Source organism: Nyctibius grandis, chromosome 2 (genome assembly GCF_013368605.1).
Source record: "Nyctibius grandis isolate bNycGra1 chromosome 2, bNycGra1.pri, whole genome shotgun sequence".
Taxonomy (NCBI): Eukaryota; Metazoa; Chordata; class Aves; order Nyctibiiformes; family Nyctibiidae; genus Nyctibius; species Nyctibius grandis.
The window spans coordinates 24,294,305-24,319,136 of NC_090659.1; the positions used below are offsets into that span (position 1 = coordinate 24,294,305).

At 43.3% G+C, this 24,832-nt stretch overlaps 1 protein-coding gene across 1 annotated transcript in view; it reads left to right on the forward strand.

The window, feature by feature from the left end:
• The first annotated feature begins 771 nt into the window (after positions 1 to 771).
• The window catches only part of UMODL1 (uromodulin like 1), a 54,967-nt gene continuing 30,906 nt past the window's right edge, over positions 772 to 24,832 (forward strand). Inside the window, 10 exon segments of the mRNA XM_068425499.1 lie at positions 772 to 847; positions 5,694 to 5,936; positions 13,510 to 13,671; positions 14,072 to 14,178; positions 16,190 to 16,379; positions 17,314 to 17,454; positions 18,249 to 18,368; positions 20,123 to 20,377; positions 21,813 to 21,925; positions 24,057 to 24,276. Coding sequence (XP_068281600.1) covers positions 772 to 847; positions 5,694 to 5,936; positions 13,510 to 13,671; positions 14,072 to 14,178; positions 16,190 to 16,379; positions 17,314 to 17,454; positions 18,249 to 18,368; positions 20,123 to 20,377; positions 21,813 to 21,925; positions 24,057 to 24,276 — 1,627 coding nt within the window.

Consider the following 24,832-nt stretch of genomic DNA (forward strand, 5'->3'; position numbering starts at 1 on the left):
GTGTTTCCTCCTTTTCTTTGCATGAACCAAGTGATGTTGCGCTGAAGTTATTGTTCTGCATTGTAAAGCTGCAGGCACATCTATCTTGGGAACATGCCTTCATGATTTACACAATGAAAAGGAAAGGATTTTGGTTTCTCAAATCTCCTGATTCATGCCCTGCCTAATAAGGTTCTTGTTTGCCTATCATTGCTCTGGTTTATGTGATGCTGAAATCGCAGTGAAATGAGGAGCACAATGACAGCAGCTAGTGAAACAGCTTAAATTCAGGAAAAAATATTGACATAGACATTTGCTTTTACTCTTAGTTTGTTTTCAAAGTATAAAATTAAAGACCTAAAAAATAGTATCGCCTGAAATGTGGACAGAAATGAAATTCAAGATGCATATACCTGACATTCGAGGTATGTAAATCTGGCTCCTAGCTGTCAGGTGTTCAAGGTGCGAGAGGGAATAAGTGCTCAGAAGGATAAACATGGGCTAAACCTGCAATTTTGAAATGCCTTTTTCTCAAAATGAGGCAGGGAGGGGGGGCCAAGCTGAGCAGGTAGAAGAGGCAGGTTCCCTGGGGAGAGCACAAAGGAAAGAGAACAGGCAAAATTCCCACCGGAGCCTCTTTGTTTCTGTTGCCAGTAGTTATCACCAACCTGCAAAAGGTAAAAAAACAGAGCACCTTTTCCCCTAATCCAAAAGCCTGCATGTAAGGACAGTCGAGCTCTACCGCCTTGGAAACGAAGCGATAAGAAGGGCTTATCCAGGATGGGTGATACAATGGCCAGGATCACTCTTATTTCTGTTCTCATCTTCTTGGCAGCCACACAGCAGGGAAGGGGAAATGAAATTACAGGTGAGTGATGCAAACCTGGTCAGAGGACCGTGGCTGTTATGTAGAACAGCTTAGTTTAGACGTGGGATACTTCTTTATTTGAAATAAACTGGTCGAGGTGGCCACTCTCTGGAGAACTGCCAATGTCTCAGTGACCGTTTAAGAATCCTCTGCTGATAATTAAACAAAGAAAATCTAACCAAGCCAAAATACAACCTTTGTCCCCAACTCTTCATCCCCAGGCAAAAGCCTTGTCGTTTGCTTTGTGCCAGAAATGAATGGGCAAGATTGCTGCTTTGTGTTCAGTGATGTGCAAATATTTATGAAAATTGTATTTAAAATAAACTTTTGGAGGAAATTATGTAGTAATGTACCTGGCAAATTCCTAGAGATGCATAAAATGAAGCTGTAGAAGACATGTTTAACTTTCATCTATGGTATGGGCTGTAATTTGGAAAAACCTAAACCAATTGCTAGGTTGTAACTGCTAAATTAAATCCTAATTTGCTCTTCACTTCTGGTTTGATTTATTTAAATGAGAAAAAAATAATGATTTTTGGATGCTTTTTGTTGCATTTTTTTACTTAAGTAGTTTTGCAAGTCTCAGTTAAAATACAAACCATATTTCTTAAAGCCTTGCAGACTTTTCTGTTATTCTGTCAAAGTCACAGCTGAAAGAGTGGTTTCTACACATTGGGAGTCAGCAGAACTCCCATTCTAGTGCCATTTAAAGTCAGTGGTGCTGACTTTAAAAAGAATTTGGAATAACTCAGAAAAATCAAGCTGTTAATCCATTTTTCTTCATGTTTGGGAGCCTTTGCCTTTCAAAGCTGAGTTTGAATCTCCCCTCTGTGAACCTGTTCCAAAGGATTACTTTTAAGGTTACGTCAAGCCAAGAAAGGGGCTTGTCTTTGGCTCTTGCTGTTCTCCAGCAAGAAAAGATTTTGCAGTTCCCAGCTCACAGTGGCTTTTCTGGCACTTGAGCAGTGAAGTTTCCAGAATTGCAGCTAAGTCTGTGGCATAAATGCTATCAAGCATTTTTTTATTTCTGATTTTTTGATCATGCTCTCAGTTCTGATCTGGGTTTGACCTTGAGTAATAAGCAGCCTGCTCCTATGCAGACTTCCCGTTCCTCTCAGTATTAGTTTCTATTAATAAAGTATTTGCTTTAATTGTTTCTGCTCTTGCTTAACATAATAAAATATATACATTCCCTGACAGTGCTGAAAGCTGGTTGTTGCTAAGATAAAAATCTCAAGTCCAGAGATGATAGGCGTAACGTAGCCCTGCCAATGTCAGGTGACTGCCTTCTCCTGCTTTGCAATTGACTTCAGCTTTGTGTTGCGGGAAACAACAGCCAGTGCGTTTTAATTCTGTTTGCTAGTGCCATAATCCCATAGATGGGGGTAATGAGAACAGAAAGCCAATTTGCTAAAGAGCCCGAATTGATCTGAGCCACATTGCTCAGCAGGAAACTGCTATCAGCAAATAATTGAACTCTGTGAGCGTCAAAGCTTGTTTTCAACTATGGAAGTGATGGATGAGGGTAAGGTTGGTGATGCTGCACCTTTCCCTGTCACCTTCGGTCTAACCTCTTCCAGCGAGGGTATCTTTCTGTACCACCATAGCCATATCTCAAACCTTCTCTTTTGGCTTTAGCAGCCTCATTCTATACCTAGTATCAATGTTTAAGTATGAAATATGATTTCACATCTGCTCTGACAGCTGTAGCTTCTAATTATAAACTGTGTCTAATTCTATACCATTTTATTCTCAGTTTCATACTGTATTTATGTCGCACATTGCTGTAGAGCCTAAGCCAGCTCAGCTGACTCTGGAATTTTTGGCTTTCCAGTGCTATGTCCTCGCTGCAGCTGCAGCTCTGCATGGACAACACGAATTTTCAGTGCTCTACGTACTGGATTGTTCTCTTTCAGTGCCTGCTTTGCTCTAGCCATGCTAATACATGAGCTCTGGAGAAATGGAGGGATCATAGTGACGAGCAACCAGGCTGAGCTCTCCTTCCTTACCTGCCCTACCCCCTTCTAATATAATTTTGTACTGTAACACTATGATTCCTTAGTACAATAGTTTCTTTTTCTCGTTTCCATAGAACAAAATTTATCCTGCTCCTCCCATGTTCCCTGATCACCAACAGATGTGTGCTCACTTTCTCCAGATAGAGGCTAGATCCAAAATGATTTAGGTACTCTTTCCACTCCACTTTGGGTATTTAGCCATTCAGGTCCCAAACTAATGAAGAAAAAGAGATGAAACAAGATTTTTTTTTTTTTTTCCCCATGCCTACATGTCTAGAAGCATTTGCTGGCATGGGTATTCTTGGAGCACTCCTAACAAGTGGCAAGGGAATGCTTTGCGAAGTGCAATGACAGCTACCTGTTTCTTGTAAGGCACTTGTGCCTCATGTGAAGTGGCAATTGATTAAATGCATTGGATAAAAAGCAGCCCTTGATCTCTGATTTCTGTTCCAGAACCCACACTTGTTCTCTTTTTCCCTCTCCAAGAGCGATGTCCTAAATTTAACCAGAGGAGGGAGGCCACCTTACTTTCTCTGGCTCACTTCACCTTCAGTTCCCTCCTGCACAGCAACCTACATGCCACGGCTGGGTATGGGTTTTAATGGTCCTGCTCAGACCTCTGTCCCAGCCATTGGGGGTCCTCTCCTGGGTCAGACAGGGTATGGGTTTCAGCTCTTCAGCTTGAGACAGGCTAGGTGTCTTTCTTCCTGCCCCTCATGACCATCTCTTTTCACTCTGTTCTTAAGGACAAAGAACAGCCCTGGTGCTTTTTAGTGATGTGAAGGACTTTCAGCTGCTGTCTCTGGAGCTAGCTTCAGGGACTGGACACAGAGTTGCCCTGCTTGAGGCTGGGGAGGAGGAGGAAGCAGGAAGTGGGATTTCCAGATATACCCTTATTCTTGATATGTTAATACTGACCTGCTCTAAGGAGCAGCACAGGGCTCCCTGGAGTCTCCTGGGAGGTTTCTTGCTCTCACACATACCCTCTATAGCATGCCCTAGCATCAGACTCTGCCTTTTGCTGCAGGATGAAGGCACAGATGGGTTAGGCAGAGCAGGGCTGGACTCCCAGGGACCTGATGCTCTCCCTGGGTCTGGTCAGGCACGAGTTAGTTATAGTCGAGAGGGAAGGCTGGGGGTGGTCCATGACCAGTCCCAGCTACACTCTTCCTCCTGCTCTTCCAAAGTGTCTTTTGTCTGCAGGGAGGTGTCTGTGACTCTGGGAACTGCACCAAGCAAATCCATTTTTCTTCATGGCCTTTTGAATATCTAAGGCAGGGGTTATCTTTCAGGCTGTTCTTATTTGAGCAGTTGCTAGGATTAAGGCGGGTTGAATTCCTTCTGGGTGATTTGGTTGAGCCAGTTTGAGGGGCGTATTGTGGCTTATGCTGTCTATCCCATGCTTTCTTCTGGACTGTCCTTGCACTACAAATGGATCGTCCTGTTGAAAGCTCTTTTACCAGTCCTGATCAAATTGCACATACATCTTTTGTTTACCTGGAAAGATAAACATGATAAAAGCACATGATTCCTAAGAACCTGACAATTTTTTGTTGTTGTTGAATTGTTTTTACGTTTCATCTTTTCAAGTAGGAGATAAGCTGCACAGATAGGATAAGCTGTAAATGTTTTAATTGTATTCTTGTTGTGTATACTGTGTTAGCTTCAGTCTGTCTGTTGACTGGTCCTGTTCCCCTCAGAGCTCTCAGAAATAACAATCCTGCCATACTTGAATCCCTGCAGCTAATTTATATTTATTCTTATTAAAGTTTCTTTTGCTTTGTCTAAAGGATGATATAGGTGTTTTAATTCTGTCCCATCTATTTCCCAAATGGGACACAGGGTGACTCAGCCCCTCTGGCTTCTACAACAACTCATTAGGAGACAGTCTGATGTCTGTGACGTGATTGTAGGTTGCTTACTGCTAATTCTTAAACTCCATCTGGTTTTGTTGTGTTGTTGTTGTTTGTGTTTCTTTGTGGTGGTTTTTTTTTCTTTCCTGCTCCTGCTCAAGTATTTCAGTTTTAAGTAAAGCACGTAACAAGTTCACTCCTCATCATGATTGGTTTCAGAACTCCAGAAACTGAGTCCCATTCCCAGACCTGCATGAAATTATGTAGTTAATGAACTTATTACTGACTTTGTACTGAAGTCAATGAACCACAGCTGCTCTTAAAGGGCCTGGTCCAATATGGTCTGCTACAAATGCAGATAGGCAACATAGGAGCTCCAGGAATACCTTTTGTGTCAAATATCTGAAAGTCCTTCCCAATGATGCATGAGTACCCAGTTTTGGCCGAAGGCGATGTCTAAAGGATGTTTTATTCCAGACATCTACTGTGACTCATCTGCCCATGAGTTCCTTGCCCTTCATTCCCTTTATAGTCAGCGGAGAAATACGAACACTTTGGCAGCGTGAGCCTGGAGTGGACATCTAAAGTGTGACTCTGCCCTAGAAGTGCCTGTTCTGCTCTGCCGTTAATTTCTATTAATGTATATTATTTTCCTTTATGCTTACTTGAGTTAAATTGCCCTTTCTCTATTTTGCACCTGAAAGCACTGAGAACTTTTTGAATTTTCTGCCAATATGCATCCTTTTATGATTGAAGTGATGCCTATGACAACCAGTCACTACTAATTCTTTCTTCTGTCCTTTTTCTGAAGTGATGTTCTTCCTAACATCAGCCTTCCTGGAAATCATTCATCTGTGTTGGTTCTGTCACTGCTTTCTTATAACAGTATTTTTAACTAGATGCTGCAGGGAACTTATGCTCTGGGGTGACAAGTTAGTGCTGATCCCTTTCTTTCCTTTTTTTTTTCCTCCCTAGAAAAAGGCCTCTCTTTGCTAGGGTACCATCTGTGCAACTATAGCCTGACCAAAAATGTGTTTAAAACTGTTGCCTACCAAAAGTCCTATGAGAAAAGCACTTCTTGTGGAGGATGGATACCATGGATGGTGTGTCCCCAGACGTACTATAAAATGCAGTATCATACTGTTGAAGTCCCTGAAACCATCACTTTTACAGATTGCTGTGAAAGATATGAGCAAGTTGGATTCTACTGCTCTTTAGGTAAGTTTTAGTCAGATTAATAGTTGAAATAAATGTCTGATGGAAGAGGATTCACTTAATCAGAGACATGTAAAGGCTTAATTCAGTTCTGGGCAATAGGTTACTGTTCACTGACATCAGTGAGTCTGCAAAAAACTACACTAAACATGGTAAGGAATAGACATGAAAGACTAATGCTCCTGATTCTTGCTCTTTGCCACTCCTAGTCACAAATTCACTAAAGTTCCAGGTGAGCATGAAGAAGGCACCTGCTTCATACCCCTACAAGGGCTCATTTCTTGTCCTGGTTCAGGCCGATATCTGTGTCCAGGTGCAATAACTCATGTAGCCTTGCTTGCTGCTGTGTCTGCTCTGAGCATTCTTGCATTTACAGCAGGAGCTTTCTTCTCAAAAGTAATTCAGGATGCAGTAGGATAACATCTCCTTTGATTTGGAACAGGGTCAGTTCCCAGGATGCAAACCCAGTTTTGGTGTTAATTTAAAACAACCTGTGGCCTCAGGACAAGTTTGTGCAAACGGCTTTCCAATCAAAACTACATTAGGGCCCATTTTCTCAGGGCTTCCTTGGTTACTTAGGGCTATGTTGGAGGACTGCAAACTGGTGAAGTTTTTGGTGGGTCTGATCTAACTTCTGAGTTTTAACAAGACTCTGCTTGGGAAGACTTAATCATCTTTGACTCAAGATGGAAGCTTTTTCCCCTTCCCACATCAGGGCTAACGGTTGTCGAAAAGGAATTTCTAGTTTTTAGCAGAACTCAAGTCATAGGTGGAAGGGATTCCTTAGGAAAAATGAACTTTTTTCTTTTTTTTTTTTTTATGGATAAAGCCACATGCTTTTAAGCTGAACAGGCATCTTAGCTTAGCTAGGTCAGCATTGAACTGTTCCAGCATCCAGAAAAGTTCTGCAGGACATAATTTTGTCTCCTATTTTCAGCATGACATTGCATTTTCTCCATTTCCCCTTTTCAAGTTATCATCCTGGGAATTTACATAGTCTCAACACTGTAACAAAAGATCAAAAAGGAAAGGTCCTGTTGCAGCCCTGGCCCTTGCTTTGAGTCATAAGACTTGGATGACTCAGTTCTATGGGAATGTCCCCAAACCTGCTCCTGCATCGGATCATGCAATGTGAAATGAGAGGGTATGAGCCATATGTCTTGTCATGGATCTGTGAAGAACAATGTGTTCATCTTACTTTTAAGTTGCTTCAGAGCATTGGGAAATGAACCTCCAAACAATTTTTACAAGGTATTTTCTCAACAGTTACTAGCAGAATATTGTGTCTAGCAGGAAAATTCCTTTAACAGAAAGATGGGAACACAGAATTGGTCATTATGTTTTACTTTTTCTTAAAATGATTTGCTAGAGAAAAGGAATGAAAGCATAATTAGATATACGTAATCCCTCATTTGTTGTATCCTGCAATTGTTTGGCTCTGTAGCTGTTGCAGAGTGTCAGCCACAGCAAAATTTGACCTGCAGATTACAGTATATCCAGGCGGCCTTCTCAGACTGGCAATGGACCCGCTCTTGATTGTATGTATTTTCCAAGCAGCAGTTCCACGCTGGGGAAAATCTCCAGTAGATCTAATTAGTGTTGAATAGTCACTTCAGTAAGGTCTTTTTGGTATACATGCACGTGCATACCTGTGTGCACATATGTATCAAATGACAAGGCTGAGAAGAAATTGGAGAAAATTGCTTTTTAATTCTGTAGTACGAGGAAGTAGCTGTGTCAGCCAAATGTTGAAGAGTCACTAGATGGTTATGCTTGTCTCTATTTGCACAAGAAACTGTATGACTGATCAGGATATCCAAGATGTTTCAGAGCCTCTGAAAATCAAGACCATCTTCTTGGGTGGAAAAAAAGGCATCCTGGTAACACTTTAATTTCTTTTTCCCCAATATAATTCTATGCCTTTAAAAAGCATCTCTAGGGATATTTTAGGCTTGAAAGCTGTTGATGAGTTTATTTCATCGAACATTAACAAATCTGTAAATCTCTTGTATACCTTAGCTGCAGAATTTCTGCTCTGCTCTGGCCACATTTTTGATGGATACTCTGGGCAGTTTTGTCCATGAAATACTGTGGTCACCTTGACTCTTCTTCCTGTCAAAGTTAATTTGGGAATATTTTAAACCATAAAAGGATTTGTATGGCTTCTAGGTGATTTCTGTGTTTACATTATTCTGGTATCTTTGCTTTTCAGGGCATTAGTCATAAATTCTGTGAATGGTAATGCACTGTCTAGACACAGTCTTAAATAAATGATGAAAAGAGAAACTGGAACTGCTGAAATTACTGCACAGCATGCTGTTGAACTACTGCTATTTTCTTCTTGACGTTATCCATGCTGGCATGCTCTCCATCCTGCTAGGAGCAGAAAGGTCTCCACGACCTTTCACGGTAACCTGCTCCTGGCCACTCCCCACCTTTTCTTCCTAGAAGGAAACATTTACCCCTGCCTGGGATATAGCAGGCCCCGCTTTTCTTATTTCTTTACTGTTGGGGAAAAAAATGTCAAGATCATTAGTCAAGTTACTTCAGTTGTTCTCACCAGTTGCTCGTCAATCCATTAAGGTGGTGTTACACATGCACACACAAACTACTTTAACTCTTTTTAAATAAAAATTGCAAAGGTAACTATCTAAAAGTTAGGAAGTGCTAGAATAAATTCTAAAGGTAGAACTAAATAAAACCAATCTTTGTTTCCTCTCTTTGTGCCTATGCATGCATATTAGTAAACTCTTTTAATTACCTGATCCGGCTCTGCCTTGCCCCAAGGACCATGTTTCCCTGTGGTGCTCAGGGACGATGGAGCCCCTCTAAGGAGCTTCCCATCAGTGCATCATCCTGGCCTCTGCATTTGGTGTGTGGTATGATGCTCTGCTGAGCCTGTCTCTGAATAGAGAATTATTTATCACCTTTTGAGGTGAATCCTGGTGTGACTCAGAGATAGCAATTTATCTTCACTAAGCCTGCAGGAAGAGAGGGAGATTTTCTGTCTTTCACAGCTGGGCAACTAAACTGCAGAGAAACTGAGATCAAACCATTTTGTGTGCCTACTCTCAGACACCTAGGGTGCGGTTTTAATTTATTTTGATTTTGATTTTGATTTTCAGAGGACTTAGCACTACCTTTAACAACTTGCGTTGTTGGAACACAGAGCCTCATGTCCTCGATGGAGACTGTGAGCAGTCGCCCGATTGCTAAGCAGGTCCCAGGGCTGCAGGTCAGATTCCTGGACATGTGAAACCCATGGCTCTGAAAGGTTGTTGCAAGTTTTTTGTGTGAAACTTTCCCAGCATCTTGCTGGATTTTTTTTTTAGGCAGAGATAAGGTCCAGTTCTCCAGGCTAGTTTCCAGCTGCTTGAATCAGTGGCATGGTTACTTCGCCTGGTAGCTGGTTTCCTGCCTACCTTCCACTTTACTGCATAAGATGAAATCAGAGAGCTATAGGCAAGAGGCTCCTTCCTTATCTGACCTCTAACCCTGCTGGATCCCCAGCTAGGGACCAAAAGAGTTCATCAACATGTGATGAAGGCTGTTTTTTAAGCACATGTATACAAAAATACATTGAAATAAGAAGGTACAGACAACTTTAATCCTGGAGTTTCTTAACTTGAGAGCACTTGATTTGCAATGTTAAGACTACACTTCAATCAGAGTATGCTTTGTGTGTGTACCTTCCTAAGGTTTTCCGAAAAACAACTGTAAAGGTAAAAACCCATTCATTTTAGATGCCCAGGTATCTCCTTAGCAGGGCTGGGACCTTTCAGAGCCTGCGTGCAGATATTTGCATGCTGGATCTGACCAGAGCAGTGGGGAGCTGGAGCACAGCTGTCACCCCTGGTTGGGCTGTCACCAGAAAGCCATGTGGCAGTGGTGTCACTGGGAGCATGCAGGCAGCATTGAGGCATACCCCTGGGGTGGGAAGGTGCCTAAATGCCCTAAGGGGCCTCACCCAGAAGCAGATGTCTCTGGCTGTGCTGCGGTTTGGGTCCCTTGTGTGCCACCAGCAGCTGCAGAACTGGGATTATGGGTGTCGGAGGGTACATCCCTGACTGTTCCCCATGATATCCCTTATGGGCCTGCTGTCTGGGAATTACCTTGTCCCTTTTTGAGCCCACCAAAACTGTCAAACTCCATGCCCTCCTGTGCTGACAAATTGCAGAAGTTCACTCCTGTTTGGGTACAGAAGAGTGTGCTTTTACCCATTTTATTATTGTGGGCTCTGGTGAATACCAGCTCCACTTTCACCTTACCCCTTGCTTTTGGGATTTTGTAAACCTTGATTGCATCCCCCTCAGCCTTCTGCTCTCCACAACGAAAAGTCCCAGCCTTTTTAGTAATCTTGCCTTGCAAGTTATCTGCTCCACTCAGTTACTCATCCTGTGCCTTTCGCGACTGCAGTAACCCCAGGGGGAGCAGGGGTACCCATAGTCACATCCGAGCTGCGGGCTCATCACGGGCCCCTGCCAGCTCTCCACCGATTGCCATTGTGAGCACTGATGGGGCAGAGCATGGCCACTTCGCGGTGCTGCCGCCAGGATGAACCCGTTGGAGGTGGCAGTGGCTAAATTTCATTAAGTTTATTCTGATCATGAGCCTGCATTTGTGCTTTGAATGCCATGTTCCCCTATTGTCCAACAGCTGAGTCCTTGCTGAATTTCAGCCCCTGGCTCCTGAATATGTTCTAGTGAATGATATGGTTTTTCGTAGGGAAAGGTGTTAAATATTTGTCAGATCCTGAACCAGCACATGCCCTCCACCCTAATTAATCCCTGGACAGGCAATCTGGCTATAAAATATCCATCTGAGCAGGTAAAGTCTAGCAATCCTCAAAGACCCTGAAAACAGGGTGATATGATGAAAACTGTCAGTCTGCCTTTGTGACAGGCTTTGCCAGGAGCTCTTTCTATCATATCATAGATTTATCTCTACCTTCTAGTGCTGGAGACGAATGCAGAATTTTTTTGGTCCCTGGCTCTGCCGCAACCTCTGGATGAAACCTGGCCCCTGCAGGTGGAAGGAGGGAGAGGAAGGAGGTTACAGCTGAGCTAATGGCGTCCCTCAGCATCTGTCTCCTGGGAGGTCTCCCCGTCTTGTGGTCGCAGCAGACCCAGGGGCTCTCATGCAGGCAGACTGTTAACTGAGCTTTCGTTGCTAAGCACTGGGTGCTGCATTTCTACTTCTGTATGTCTATGTAAATAACAGAGGAGAAGAACCTATAGTTTATCTGACTGACAGAGGAGTTGGCTGGCTTGCTCCCCAGTGCTAGCAGTGTTGCTTGGTAGGTGACTGTCCCTAAGGTGATTGGAGAGCATAAATTGAATTTTCAAAGTGCATCTGTACAATTAGGCAGAAATAATCCATCTCTGTTTCCACTGATGCGAAAATGATGACCCTTTGATTTTAGACAAATGGCTGGTGTGGCACTCAGCCAGGATTCAGTGGTGTTTTCTGAGATTGCATGTGACTCATTAAATCTTTTACACCACAGTTAAACATGCCAAAAAAAGACCCAGGTGGAAATAGCTGCTTTGAACTTCAAACCTACTTGAACTGCATCTGAAACTCAGAGCTGGAGGGATTTACATGCAAGAGTCCAGCTTATCAGGATCCACCTAGTTTGAATAGTGAGGAGCACTGGTGACATTCTAACAATGGCAAATCCCTTGGTGCTCATGTCTGTGCAAGCTCCTGGTGCAAGAGGCTCCTTAGCCTCCCTGTATAGGAGGCTGGGATGGAGCAATCACATGAGATTGGGAATGTGTGGGGGACTCATCTAAGGGCAACTCAGGCCTTATCACACATCATTGTAGCTTTAGACTAGAAATCAGGAAGAGGCTTTCTTGCAGTAGGGCCCGTTTGGGGGAATGGCCCATAGTGCCAGCCTCAGATCCAGAAGCAGAGGTTCCTGGTCCATGCTGGGAAGCAGAATAGGACTACTGGGGCTTGATGAACCCAGAAGTAACTTGAGTAAGATTGCACAGGGTTGTTTTTTTTCTCAGCCTCCCACTGCAAACCTAGGCCTATGACTCAAAATGAACTTTGGAGGCAGAGTTGGTCCTGAGGAAGATTAAGGAGGGCAAGGTCCCTTGCTTTGCAGGCATGAAGGGACCCACACTAGGCTGCATTAGGTAGCAGGAGAAATCCTGCTCTCTGTAGGTCAGTCAGCCATTCATTGGGGCTGGGGGCAGGGGCAGAGTTTCCTAATTTGCTGCCCAGAGCTCTTGTGGGTCTAATACCAACTCTACTTGAAAGATGCTCATAGCCCTTAATGCCTGTGCTCATTGACTGTGTTCACACAAACTATACGCACACAGTATATCAAATACAATATAAAAGAGTGTGGGAAGTGCTGCCGCATGTGTTCTGCGTGCAAATCTTTAAAATTACACCTGGAGGTAACCTGCATGCTGCTGAGAGGTCTCAACTCAGTGCCTTCCGTGGTCTCCAGCCTATGGGTTTTGACAGGTTTTTCAGTGGAGGTATGGAAGCATACCATCATTAAGGTATGCTTATTTTCCTTAATTACCTTTCAGAGACCCTTGACAAGCTTACTGTGGGCCCCAGAAAAGACACAGACCATAGTCTTAAAACCAAAGGTCTTAGTGGGCTGTTTCTTTATGCAAATATGACTGCATGTCCAGTGGATGACTAATTGCCCAGTAATGGAGCAAGAGTTTGTAGGATCAAGTCCTGTAGGCATGAAATGAATGGGAAAGAGAAATCTTTTAGGTTGATTGGAAAGACCAGAGCTGAGCATTACTTGGAGCTATATTTGAGAGCGTGGGTGAAATTAATGTTTGTAGAGCTTAGAAATATTTTCACTTTTCATCCAGAGAAGACTGCTGGCATTGAGCCAGGACCACTGTCTGCCCTTGTCTTGGGAAGCAGTAACCTTCTGCCTCAGCTGCCCTCTTTGCAGGGCTGTCTGGCGTGGGCCAGCGACCTCCCGGGGTGGCTGGCTGGCTGATACAGAGCGGATGCTGCCAGGCTGCAGACCACGGGCTCAGTTCTGATCTCCTGCCCCTCTCTGTAACCCACTGAACTGTACCCGAGAACAACATTTTGTCTCCCCTCTCGCGTAACACCTTCAATTACTATAACTAAAGATTAACTTTGTCAGAACAAAAGGTTAAATGAAAACTCCCTGTTTCTAGCTTAGACATTACCTGTTTCCTTTGATCATTATATATTGTTTGGATTAGTCATAGCTGACATCAGGCACATTTTCTGTTTTGCAGTGCTTCTATGTCTTCACATTTAGAAAGTATCTATCTATCTATCTATCTATCTGTCTATCCATCCATCCATAATTATTAATGGAAAATTATCAATTCAAAACTTCTATAACAGAAATGTCAGGAACGAGAGAAAGATCTGAGAACATTTACACTGTTGAAATGAAATAATGGTGTTTTAGGCTGCTATTTTCTCCCTATGAAAATCTCAGAACAGGCGCACTTCTAAAATGAGGAGGAGGTGTTTGCTGTAAATTAAATAGCACAATTTCATGGAAACGGTTTTCTATATTTTTGTTCTCAGAAATGTTTTTGTTACTTAGCACTCAATAGGTCCAGTGTATTTGCCTCAAGACCTGGTATTTGTCCAATGGAGAATATGGAAACATCTGATTATCCTTGCACGTTTGATACTGAATGTCCAGGACTTAAAAAATGCTGCAACTCATCCAAAGGAGGAGGCTGTGTGGATCCAATGCCAGAGGGTATGTTACTGATAAATTCAAGACTGCTTCTAATAGAAATATGCTTAATTTTCCCTTCTGAGGCTGGGACTGGTCAGGAAAACTGTTAACATAGCTCTTTATAAAACAAATACGGGAATCTGCCTTGGATCAATTCCAGGATACTCATTTTCAGTACTTGCACCTGTGAGTGCTGAACTGTGGGTGCAGGTCCAGTGGACCTTGCTCAGGTTCTTCTGCTTCACTGGAGCCTCTGACCATGGCACGTAGTGAACGAGGCCATAGCTGATGGCTGTATGTGGGCTCTTCATATTTTCCAAGTTTAAGCTTGCTTCGATTTCTCAGAGCCTTCCTATACCTCTGTTGCTTTCTATAGCATCAGACCTCAGATGACTTGGCTGTTTTATTTTGTACGCTTCAGGAAGAACATTCTGGTACAACGTGACAGTGCTTGTGAAAATGGATTTTGATGAATTAATCAGAGTGGATTCCCACCTTCTGAATCATTCATGCCTTTTGCACTCCATGGTATGTACAAACGTGAACGCTCCCATGTGTTGCTCATTGTGCCCACGTTTCTGTTAGTCAGTAACCACCACTTGCTTCAGCCTGGGAGGGATCTCGTAGTCCTCTGTGCTGGGCATAACAATGCCAGCCAGTCGCTCCCCCTTTGTTCTGCTAGATAATTTTTTTGGGCCCTAATTTATCCCTAGTTGGTGAATGTCAGCCTCATCCTCAAGGAGCTCAAGTAGCATTGATTTATCAGCTTCTTTAGGAAATTTCTCAGGTCTCTTCCAAGGGCAATTTAAAGACATTCTGAAATACAGATTTTTTTTTTCTGCTTCAGTGATTCTTGCTCCAGAGGTCTATCTCAGTTCAGTTTTGAGTCTATGACCATCTGAGTCCAGATTTCAAGACCTGCAAAGCGTGGTGTTTTCTGAAAAGGAATTTTGAGTTAAGCCTTTCAAGAGACAAACCTGATCTACAACACTGGGAAGTACACTGGGAAGTACACAGGTGGACTCAGCAGTGCCAGAAGTTTTGCAGTGAAACTTCAAGGTTATGGCAGGGCACTGTGTCTGGGTTAAGGGTGTTTCGTTGTCATTCTTGCCACAGAAGCAGTACTGAGGGAGACAGCAGGGTGTTGCTTTTGCTGTAGGACCGAGGCTCTGCCTCGTGCATGGATTAGCAGTAGCATTGGCAACAACACGTGCACAGCCACATGACGGCAGCACAGCATGCCTATCCCCATCCCCAACATGGCAGGTAGGAAGAGTCCCACGCAACCAAAAAAACCACAGCCACAACAGAGACATGAAGTGTTTGCCCTGCTGGCACGCTTCCTGAAAGGAGGCTCTGCAGGAAGAATCAGGCTACAAACTAAAGCTATACTCAGATGGGCGGGGGGCTGTCTCTGTCCTCTAAGTGATATTTAGGAAACAGATTGATGAACTAGGACAAAGACCCTCCAGGCCATAATCCTAAAGCATTTCCCTAGTAGATATCACCATGCCATGGAGAAAACCAGGCTTGGATGTGGCCTTTGAAAGGTACCCAAGAGGGCAGGTCCCTATTTCCCTCCATTCTCATTTGTGCTCCTCCCCAGTTTCCAGCTGAGAGTGGGCAAGTAGCAAAGCAAACCCTCCTCCCATCATCAACTAGCACTGACGAGCAGGAGAATAGAAATGGTAGCAGTAGCATGGGGATGTTGTATGAATGTAGTTCTTCTTCCTACCTGAATTCCCCCTTCTCATGTCCTAAAAAAGCAAGAAACCCTGGTGCTGTCACTGTGTAGTAAGGAGTAGGGGGTGAGGATCTACCAGGACTTTTATATCTTGGTCTAAAGCAAGCTATGGCAAAGTCAAACACTCAACAAATAGGAAATATAAACTGAAACTTTGCAATGAGCTGCTACTCAGGGGAATGTTTTCCAGGCCCTGTCTGCTCCACTCACTCGTAATGCTCAACTCACCACCATGTCCCTTCTCTCATTCCTGACTCTCAGTTGTGATGACTTGGTCAGTCCTGGGGTCTCTCTGTGGCTCTTACTCCTAGCCTTCTTCCTCAGTCTATTACCATTCTTCTTTTTCTTTCTATTCCCTTTGCCAGCAGTCTCTTTAGTTGCTCGAAGTAAGAAGTGTTGGACAGCTTTATCAGAGATTAACTGTAATAGCATGTCTAGTGTATATTCTGCCTATTGAGATTTTGGTGTTTAAGCATTACAAGCCAAAGAGCCTTTTCCCATATCTTCCTGGGTTGCATCCTCCTGCCTAAGCATTTGACATCTGACACGCAGCTCCACGCCTCCCTTAGCTTGGCATTACTGTACTGTAACTCTGTTGTAAAATGTGATACTAATAAGAAGACCTCACCTTGCATAAATCCAGAACTAAATGTTACCACTTTGGGATGGTTTCTGCATTGGTGCTTTCTACACTCAGATTATGATGATAATCATTGCATAGGTTATGCCTCATTCGCATACAGTTGTGCTGAGAAAGGAACGAGATGCTGAAGTGTTCGTTCCCCTGTTTTCCAGATTACTGGTGCGTTACAGCCCTTGAATGCCTCTGTGCACCATATCCAGAGTAACCGTGCAGTGTACTCTGGGACGGTGGCCTCTCAGGTCCTTGTTGGGCTTCACCAACCAGCTCTGCTAGCGGAGGTTTCTTCTTCCTTGAAGGACATTGTGAAGCGCGTATATGAAGTGATCGACACAGAAGTGCAAGGTTAATTATTATAATCCTGTCACGGGGGGAGTCTTTTTCAGGGGGTTTTATCCCTCTTCACTTGAAATTTTATCTGTATGACTATCAATTTACTTCCAAACACACTGTGTAGTGAATCTTGTAAACTTTGCAAATATGGCCCTAACCTATCCATTATAGGGTGGAGAGTTGTAGTTAGTTAATAATTATTTTGAAGTAAGTAGTTTAGAGGGGAATACTCCTGCTTCCTTAATTAAATGTATTTTCTCCTCATAGCGTAGCACATCTTCATATGAAAAAGCAAAGGTGTTCAAATTTGTAGCACAATCATTAGTTGTATTAAACAGGCTCCTGAAAGAAGTGTTTTCTTGGGAAGCAGATATGCTCTGCTGTTATGGGTTACTTCCAGTAGTTTGCATGAAACAAGGAGTATTTATAGTCTGTTAAGTACTATAGCATATTCTTATCTACTTTTAAAATGATATGTAAATATTTAAATATATTTGTTTTAAATTATTTTAATCTACTTATTACTGTATAATACTCTGAACATTTTCACTCCTGAAATGCATCCATAAGCACTGTTGTCATCATTTCTTATTCTGTGTTTACTTCTGAAAACTCAGTCCAACATTCAGTAGATCTCCTTCCCCCTGCTGCTGGTGTCTCTTAGGTTTGAGTGTTACCTTGGAACTGTAAGCAAGAGCTGCCACTAACTGTCCTTTTATTCCAAAGAATTGGAGTAAAAAGTGGTGGGTTTATAACTGAATGGGGGCTAGGCTCAGCGAAGGGCAGCTGTCTGATTTTTTTGCACCCATATGCATCCAGAATTGCTTCAGCAGACTTACTGGAGGTTTACACTGAATTTATCATATCCAGAGCCTGGTCTACACACATTGTAGATCAGACTTGATGCTGCTATCAATACCTGTGCAAAGCATGTTCTTCTTCTTAGATGTCAATGAATGTTCCTATGCTGAATTCAACGCTTGTCCTGAGAAACACACTTGTGTAAATCTGGAGGGTTATTACAGCTGCGACCCTCAGCATGAACACGCAGATATCAACCCTCACCAGCTGAGCACAAGAAAGGAAGGTAGGAAATGTAGGTCTCACCTTGGGAAATACTGAGAATGCTTCTGCAAGACTTTGTGATCTATTGCAGGAGTCACCTGCAAGGCAACGATTTCTGGAGCACGCAGTTGCCTCATCCTGTTGGGAGATGCCATATAAGCCAGCTGTTAGCTATTTCTGATTGAAATGCACTGTGTTTATTTCACAGTACCTGGCTGTTTATCCTATCTCACCCTCAGCTGTCCTCACTCACCTGCCAAACCCTCAGCTTCAGACCCTGACTGCTTCTCAGAGCCAGTCAGTCAGTGTCAGTACACCTCTCCAGCCTCCTGGAGCAATACGATTAGTGACGCTATTTGTACATGAACTCTCCTTCCCATTTTGGCTGCGTGACTGGGACTCAGTGGTTGTATAATCCCATCCTGGTTTATACAGGGTCCCATGCTGGAGGCAGATGGAGCTTGGCAATGGGTGAAATAATACTTTGAGGTATCAGTTCAGCAAAATACAGAGGCATGTACTTACAGCCCACAGACATCAATGGGCCTGCTAATAGGCTTAAAGATAATGAAATAAATAAGTGCTTGCAGATTCAGTGCTTTAGATAGATAGAAAACAATTTTACAATCCTTTAATCTCAAAAATTAAGATAATGTATTGCTTTATGCTTTTGTGATATGATAATACATTTATTTTAATTTCTATTTATATTACTTCTATTGCTGCTTTTCAGCTGTAGAAAACATGAATGGTATTATTTTGGATTTGCTTTATTAGGAATGCTTTAACTCTTCGATAATACTATTTTTCCCCCAGGCATGGCAGCAACTACTCCAAGTTCAGTGTTGGATCTCATTAACACTAGCAATAGCTCCCTGTCCATAAGTAATTCAAGCCTCTTGTCCATGACTAACCAATCTACAGATGCTGGGTGCTGTAAGTAACCTTGCATTTGAATTAATATGGTCTTGCTTTTAATTCAGCCACTCTTTGATCCCTTTGTCCTGGAGATGGTTGAGGTACAGGAGGGTGTTCACAGAAGCTGATAATAGTTTGGGAGTGAATCTCCAACTATGGAAATGGAAAGAGAGAGGCTTCCCCAACGGGACATTTGGGTTAGGGGCAGTCGTGCTGTGAAGTGACCACTGGAGAAGCCCCACGGTTATCCCCACAGCTACTGAAGGGAACTGGCCAACTGGAAGTGGAGGTGTCTGTGCTGGGCTTCTTGAACCACTTGCGCCTGGTGAGCCATTTAAGTGCAGGTCCCATTGTAGGTCTTGTGCTGGATAATCCTCCAGCGTGAGAAGCATGCCAGCAAGGGCTGGGCGAGGCCAGCAACACTCACTTGCCCTGGACTCAGCTCACGGCACATCCCAGGCTTGTATGGAATGAGGTATGGGAGGATCTGCTACCAACACCAGGAGCTCCTCCTGGCGATGGCCACAGGGATGTGGGCCTCTTGCTTTTGAGTCCATGAAGGTATTGATGGGGGACATGAGTCAGGGAGGTTGGCCACAGCTACCCTACATTGGAGTTATTCAGCCTTTGTGAATACTCTCCCTGCTATACATGATAACTATCTGAGGGACTATGATGGGAAAAAACCCCAGCAGGTTTGTCTTTATATGGGTGACTTCATCCCTTTCAGGCGAGAGTTATCACAGTCCTTTTAACAACATCCTGTTCTTGTGGGAGGAAATAGCTTTAAGTAGTTCTTTGCCTAGTTCAGAGAGACAGGCTGGATATTCTTGATCTTCATCCACAACTTCTGATCCAAGCTGAAGCTAGGGGAATTAAACTGAAGTCCTTCTAGAGGAAGAGTGGTATGGCTTTGGGGGCGTTTGTCAGCCATATGATTCAGAGGCCTGGAAATAGTTGTGTCCTATTGAAACAATTTAAGAAAACAATTTCTTTTTCTCAGGCTAACCATTAGCATGAAAGAATTGCAGTTGTGGCAGCAGCATGCCATGATCTCTAGGTTAGCGTGGAGGACGATGTTCATCTCACCTGACTCCTGCTGTCTACAGGAGAGGTGTCTAGTCTGGGCTCTCTCTCTAGTTAGTGGAGACAGACAGGCTCTTCTGGAAGGCAATTCATCCTACCCTATTTAGACAACTTCTCCTCCTTCAAGGAGAGGAATCATCTCTGAAGGGTTTTGTCTTTTCCTATTGACATGACAATGATTGCACTGGACTGGAGTGGCATAAATAGGTGAAATGCTGCCCACCGCTCTGCCCGCAGCCTCTAAAAGCTGGCGTCTGCGGGGTTTTTCCAGGCATAAATCAAGGCAGCCTTTGCCTGAAGAGGTGCATTTTGATGATTAAAGTGACAAGAGGCACAGCAGGAGTCAACATATGTATAGTACACAGATTCGCTATTCCAAACTTATTTTTGTTTCTTGAACCTGTAGCTCACTGGCTGATTATTAGTGTTACTAGAGATTCAACCCAAATACGTGCTGTAAAAGGAAATAAAAAGAGTAAGCACCCAGTTAATCACTCTAATGGGATGGTTAATGGACGAGGGGGCCTGGTACTGTGAGAGGGGCAGAATCTGTCCTGACGTAATGTGAAGAGGAGCTTCCCCTACTGATTGTCAAAGTGCTTGCCTATAATGGATTTAGGACAGCGCAATGCTTTAAAGATAAAATGTTGCTTTTTCTGTGATGACTCTTCCTGGGACTGCGATAGATCCCTCTGCAGTTAGAAACCACCGAATCTTCAGCGTTACCAGCAACAGTTTCGAAATGTCCTGGCATGTCACTTCTACTCTGAACCATACTTTCCAAATCTGAGTGTTCAAAGGCAAAGAAATTGTACAAAACCTGAAGACAGAGGAAATGAAAATGGATGTGTCTGGACTGGAAGCAGGAGTGATGTATTCAGTAGAGATCAGCTATGAAATCTGCGGAAAAAACAGCATCTCCCATCAAAAAGTTAAAACAGGTAAATAGCCACTTTAAAATATAAATATATATTTTTTCTCTCTCTCACTCTCTCTTTCTCTCTCCCCTCACTTGCAGTTCAGCTGTTATCCATTTGGTCCTCTCTGAACTCCATTTCCCTCCTCCTTCAGCACTTTTTCTCTCCTCTAACCCAGCATTTATGCAACTTGGACTATCAGGCAGCAGAGCTCTGGCGTTAGTTGATAAAGCAGTGCTGGAGCTGACTCAGACTATTACAGATATCAGGCTAAGCTAGAATACTTTTTTTGTTGTTGGTTTGGGTTTTTTTTTGTGCCTGGCACTGCATTCTGCTGCTACCCGTCTCCCATCAGGCCCCATTTTTCCTAGTTGACGGCTGTGGCCAGTGAGAAACATAGTCAACTGGTTTGTAAAGGGCTCAGCTGAGCTAACAAGAATGCCCAGAAGAAGGCCAGATTCAACTGAATATTTGTGAATTACAAGGATTAAAGGGAATAACAAGGGCTGTGTAAGAAAGCTTGCAGAATACGTGAATAATTTTGTTCTATTAGCTAGTGATGCTAGCTCCACAAGACCCTAGTGTGTTGATCAAACATAATTTTGCTTTTCCATTATCCTTAAATTATTTCCTAAGCCTTCACGCAAATAAAGAAATAAACCTCTCCACATTTTCTTCAAAAAGCAGGCAGTGAACTGTTTAATACTGGCCACAGTGAGAATGCTGCTGTTTATGTTTATTCGTAAGAGCCTTCCCTTTGATCAGATGAGGGATGACTCCAGTTTGGTCAGAAGGAAATTACTCCCTTTACAGAGGGAAAGTGGGAGGTTTAGTGGTTACGGAGACAGGGGACTGAACTTGAGAGCATGAAGCTGGAGCCCTTGAGAAAAATAAAAGTTTTCCAAAGATCAGTCCAAAGAGTAACAGACTCAGATTATTTGTACAGGTTAAAGTGATTAATAGATTCCTTGGCTCTTGGTTTTGTCTCATGTGGTCCATAGGTTACCTCTCAGGGCTTACCAGACAGAGAAGATGTGTGCACTGTTGTTTGTTACTATTTTCAGTTTAAGAATATATTTACTCTCCACACTACCAAGATCAGAAAAAGAATAATAATTGTGACTGGTGGACAGGAGATGAGCTCACAGGCAGTTCAGCCCTGGATGTAACTCAAATGCAGGAATTATGTAGGGTCAGGTCCACAAGGATGTGTGTATACCCAGTTGTAATTAGGCAGCTAAATATCTTTATGGACCTGATGTAAGTGCATCTCCTCAATGTATAGGAAGCTTGTAGCAGAATATTGGCTTTATTTTCTTGGTTCAATACCAAGCTCTCTCAAACTTCTCCTCCCCCTTCTCCCTCCATCATCTGAGATTTTGGTCTGGGTACATCAGTTTTGACTGAATCGTTTCCTCTTCTGCTTTGTCAGTGTGTGTTTTAATATTGTGTCCTACAGAGGCCAAGGTATTTGGTATTACTATGAGGATTCTCAACTACAACTTCACTGATGATTTCCATAATGCCAGCAGCTCAGCATATGAAGAATTTTCAAGACTGTTGCTTACAGAGGTAATTCTAAAATATCTGTGGGTAATCTATTTTTTTTTTTCAATTTAGAATTAATTTCATGTAATAGAGGATTTTATGCCTGCCTGAAATATCCCTTGAAAATCATCATACTGTTTCCTGTGACCTTTCTTTATAATTAAAACAAAATTCAACTGACAGATCAACAGATCAAGCGCTTGGCCTTATTAGCAATGGAGCCAATGAGAATTTTCCCCTACAGAAGGGTAAAGTAATTAAAAATGCAGGCATGCAACAGGCACTCTTTTCCTTGGATCTTTACTTTGGCAATAAGCTCACACTAAATTGACTTGAGGCTTTTTAATGGATTATTGAAATGACATTGCTGGCATTTATTTCAGCACTGTCTTCTCAATAAATGTCTGACTGCTCTCAAAGCTCTTTCTTCTTTAAGGAAAAGTGGCTGGGTCGGACTTTCTTCTCCAGCCCCGTTCTTCACATGCACACATGTAGCCACTATGCATGCTCAGGTGTAATCAGCCATAAACAAAACTTGAGTCATGAAGTCTGTTACCAGCTCTCAGCTTCCCAAACAGGGGGGATGTTTCAGATGCAGCAATCTTACAGTGCTTTTGTAGAAAACAGGGCCCAAACAGAGGAACTGGGATCTCCATCCAAAATGAGACTTTCCCAAAAAAAGGTGGACTCATAAACATACGTGAATATAAATCCGAGGGAGAAAAACAATAAGGGAGCTATACTTTCAAAGGCCACACGAAAGAGGCATTTGCTCATGAGAAATTGCAAGTTGAGCCTCCTGACATGGTTTTATTTCCCATAACTGCAAATGTTCGCTTTTGTTGTGCAGGAGGATTTTTGTGAGTGCACCTCCTCTGAGACTAATGCAGACCTAATTGGCACCATGGGGCTGGGAAGGAAAAGGAGCGTTGCTGATCTGTGTTGCTTCTGCCTCCTTGGGTGCTTGGGAGCACAACATCTCCCTCTCACTTCCCCTCTTTTCCTTGCCTCCCCACCCTGATCTGAACTTACACCAGATGAACAGCTTGTTTGTAGGAGTTTTTGGAGCAAACTCTGGCTGAATGGGAACAAAGCTATGTTGATTTATGGTGCTGCATCGTGTGTTCAAAGGTATGCTTTGTGGTGTTCATAGGAACAAAAGGTTCAAGCATGGAGATGCCCTCTAGAGATGTAAGGCAAAACTGCCAAAACTCCTGCACAGCTCAAATATTGACAGCAGTATGCCAGCTTTAACGTTCAGAGTGACACCATTTGTTTAACTGATGTGTCTGCTTACCGGATTGGTAATCAGCTACAGTGTAATTGTGATATTGCCTTGAAGTTGGGCTGTCTCAAACACATTTCCTTGAGCTTATCCACCCCCATTTTTCTTGTCTCTCACCCTGAGATTTGTCATTGGACTTGGCTGCAGGCTGGACTTGGACTGGTGAGTTTCAAATAATCCCTGGGAACTAAAGCTAGGCCATACTGGTAAATGAAACATTTCCTGAATCGTTCTCTGGCAGTGACACCAGTTGGTACAAACCAGCCTGCATCCATGCAGCTGGGTCTTCCAAATTATGGCGGTCACATTCAGATTGCCTGTTGGGACTGGCCCCTGGCCGATGCTAAGTGTCAAACTCTGCTTGGGTACTGCCTGAGGGACTGCTAGCAGCAGACAAAATCAAGCCAGAGACTGCTCCAGCAACAGTGGAGGTGACCAAGTTCCAGTGTCTGGGAGCACAGAGGTGAATATATGGGAGGCTTGGGACAAAAAGCTTATGTGACATACAGAGCTAACATCAAGGGTCTGATGCATGAAGACTTACCAGGACAATTCAGCTGTGATGCAGGCAAATAGGGGCAAAAGGAATTCTGCTGCCTTGATCCAAAATGAAATTTGGTTTGTATGACCAGTGGCCAGATGGGTACCATTTTCAAGGGTACCTAGGTCCGCCAAGAAGACTTACACTTCTTTGTGCCTCAATAATCTCTGAAAAGTAAGATTTCTGAAACACTTTGAAACTTTTCTTTTTACAACATTTTCTATGCTGTGCATATATAAATCATTAAAATGGTACTACCATAGTTCAGTTTTAAAAGGCACTGTTCCTGTTGGGTTCCTAATTGTCAATGCTTCTCTCCCTTTGCTCAGCTTGAAAATTCCTTTCCACCCAACATTTCTGCTTTATACAAATCTGGGAAACTGAAAGTGCAGACCGAATCCCTGCAAGCTGGAAGCATCATTGTGAGGCTCAGAATAACTGTGCAGGATCCCGAGTTTCCAGTCGATGCCTCCACATTTACCCCAATGCTTTCTTCCCTGCACAACGCCTCTGTGCTTTTGGTGGATCAGCAAAACACTGCAGTAGAAGGTAATTATTTTTTTTTCTGAACAAGAAAACAGGGTTTGTATTTTGATCATACAGTATCACCAGTATTCTTAGAATCACAGAATCATAGAATGGTTTGGGTTGGAAGGGACCTTAAAGATCATCTAGTTCCAACCCCCCTGCCATGGGCAGGGACACCTTTCCACTAGACCAGGTTGCTCAAAGCCTCATCCAACCTGGCCTTCAAGACTTCCAGGGAGGGGGCATCCACAGCTTCTCTGGGCAACCTGTTCTAGTGTCTCACCACCCTCACAGTAAAGAATTTCTTCCTAAGATCTAATCTAAATCTACCCTCTTTCAGTTTAAAACCATTCCCCCTCTTCCAATCACTACATGCCCTTGTAAAAAGCCCCTCTCTGGCTTTCCTGCAGGCTCCCTTCAGGTACTGGAAGGCTGCTAGAAGGTCTCCCCGGAGCCTTCTCTTCTCCAGGCTGAAGAGCCCCAACTCTCTGAGCCTGTCTTCATAGGAGAGGTGCTCCAGCCCTCTGATCATCTTCGTGGCCCTCCTCTGGACTCGTTCCAACAGCTCCATGTCCTT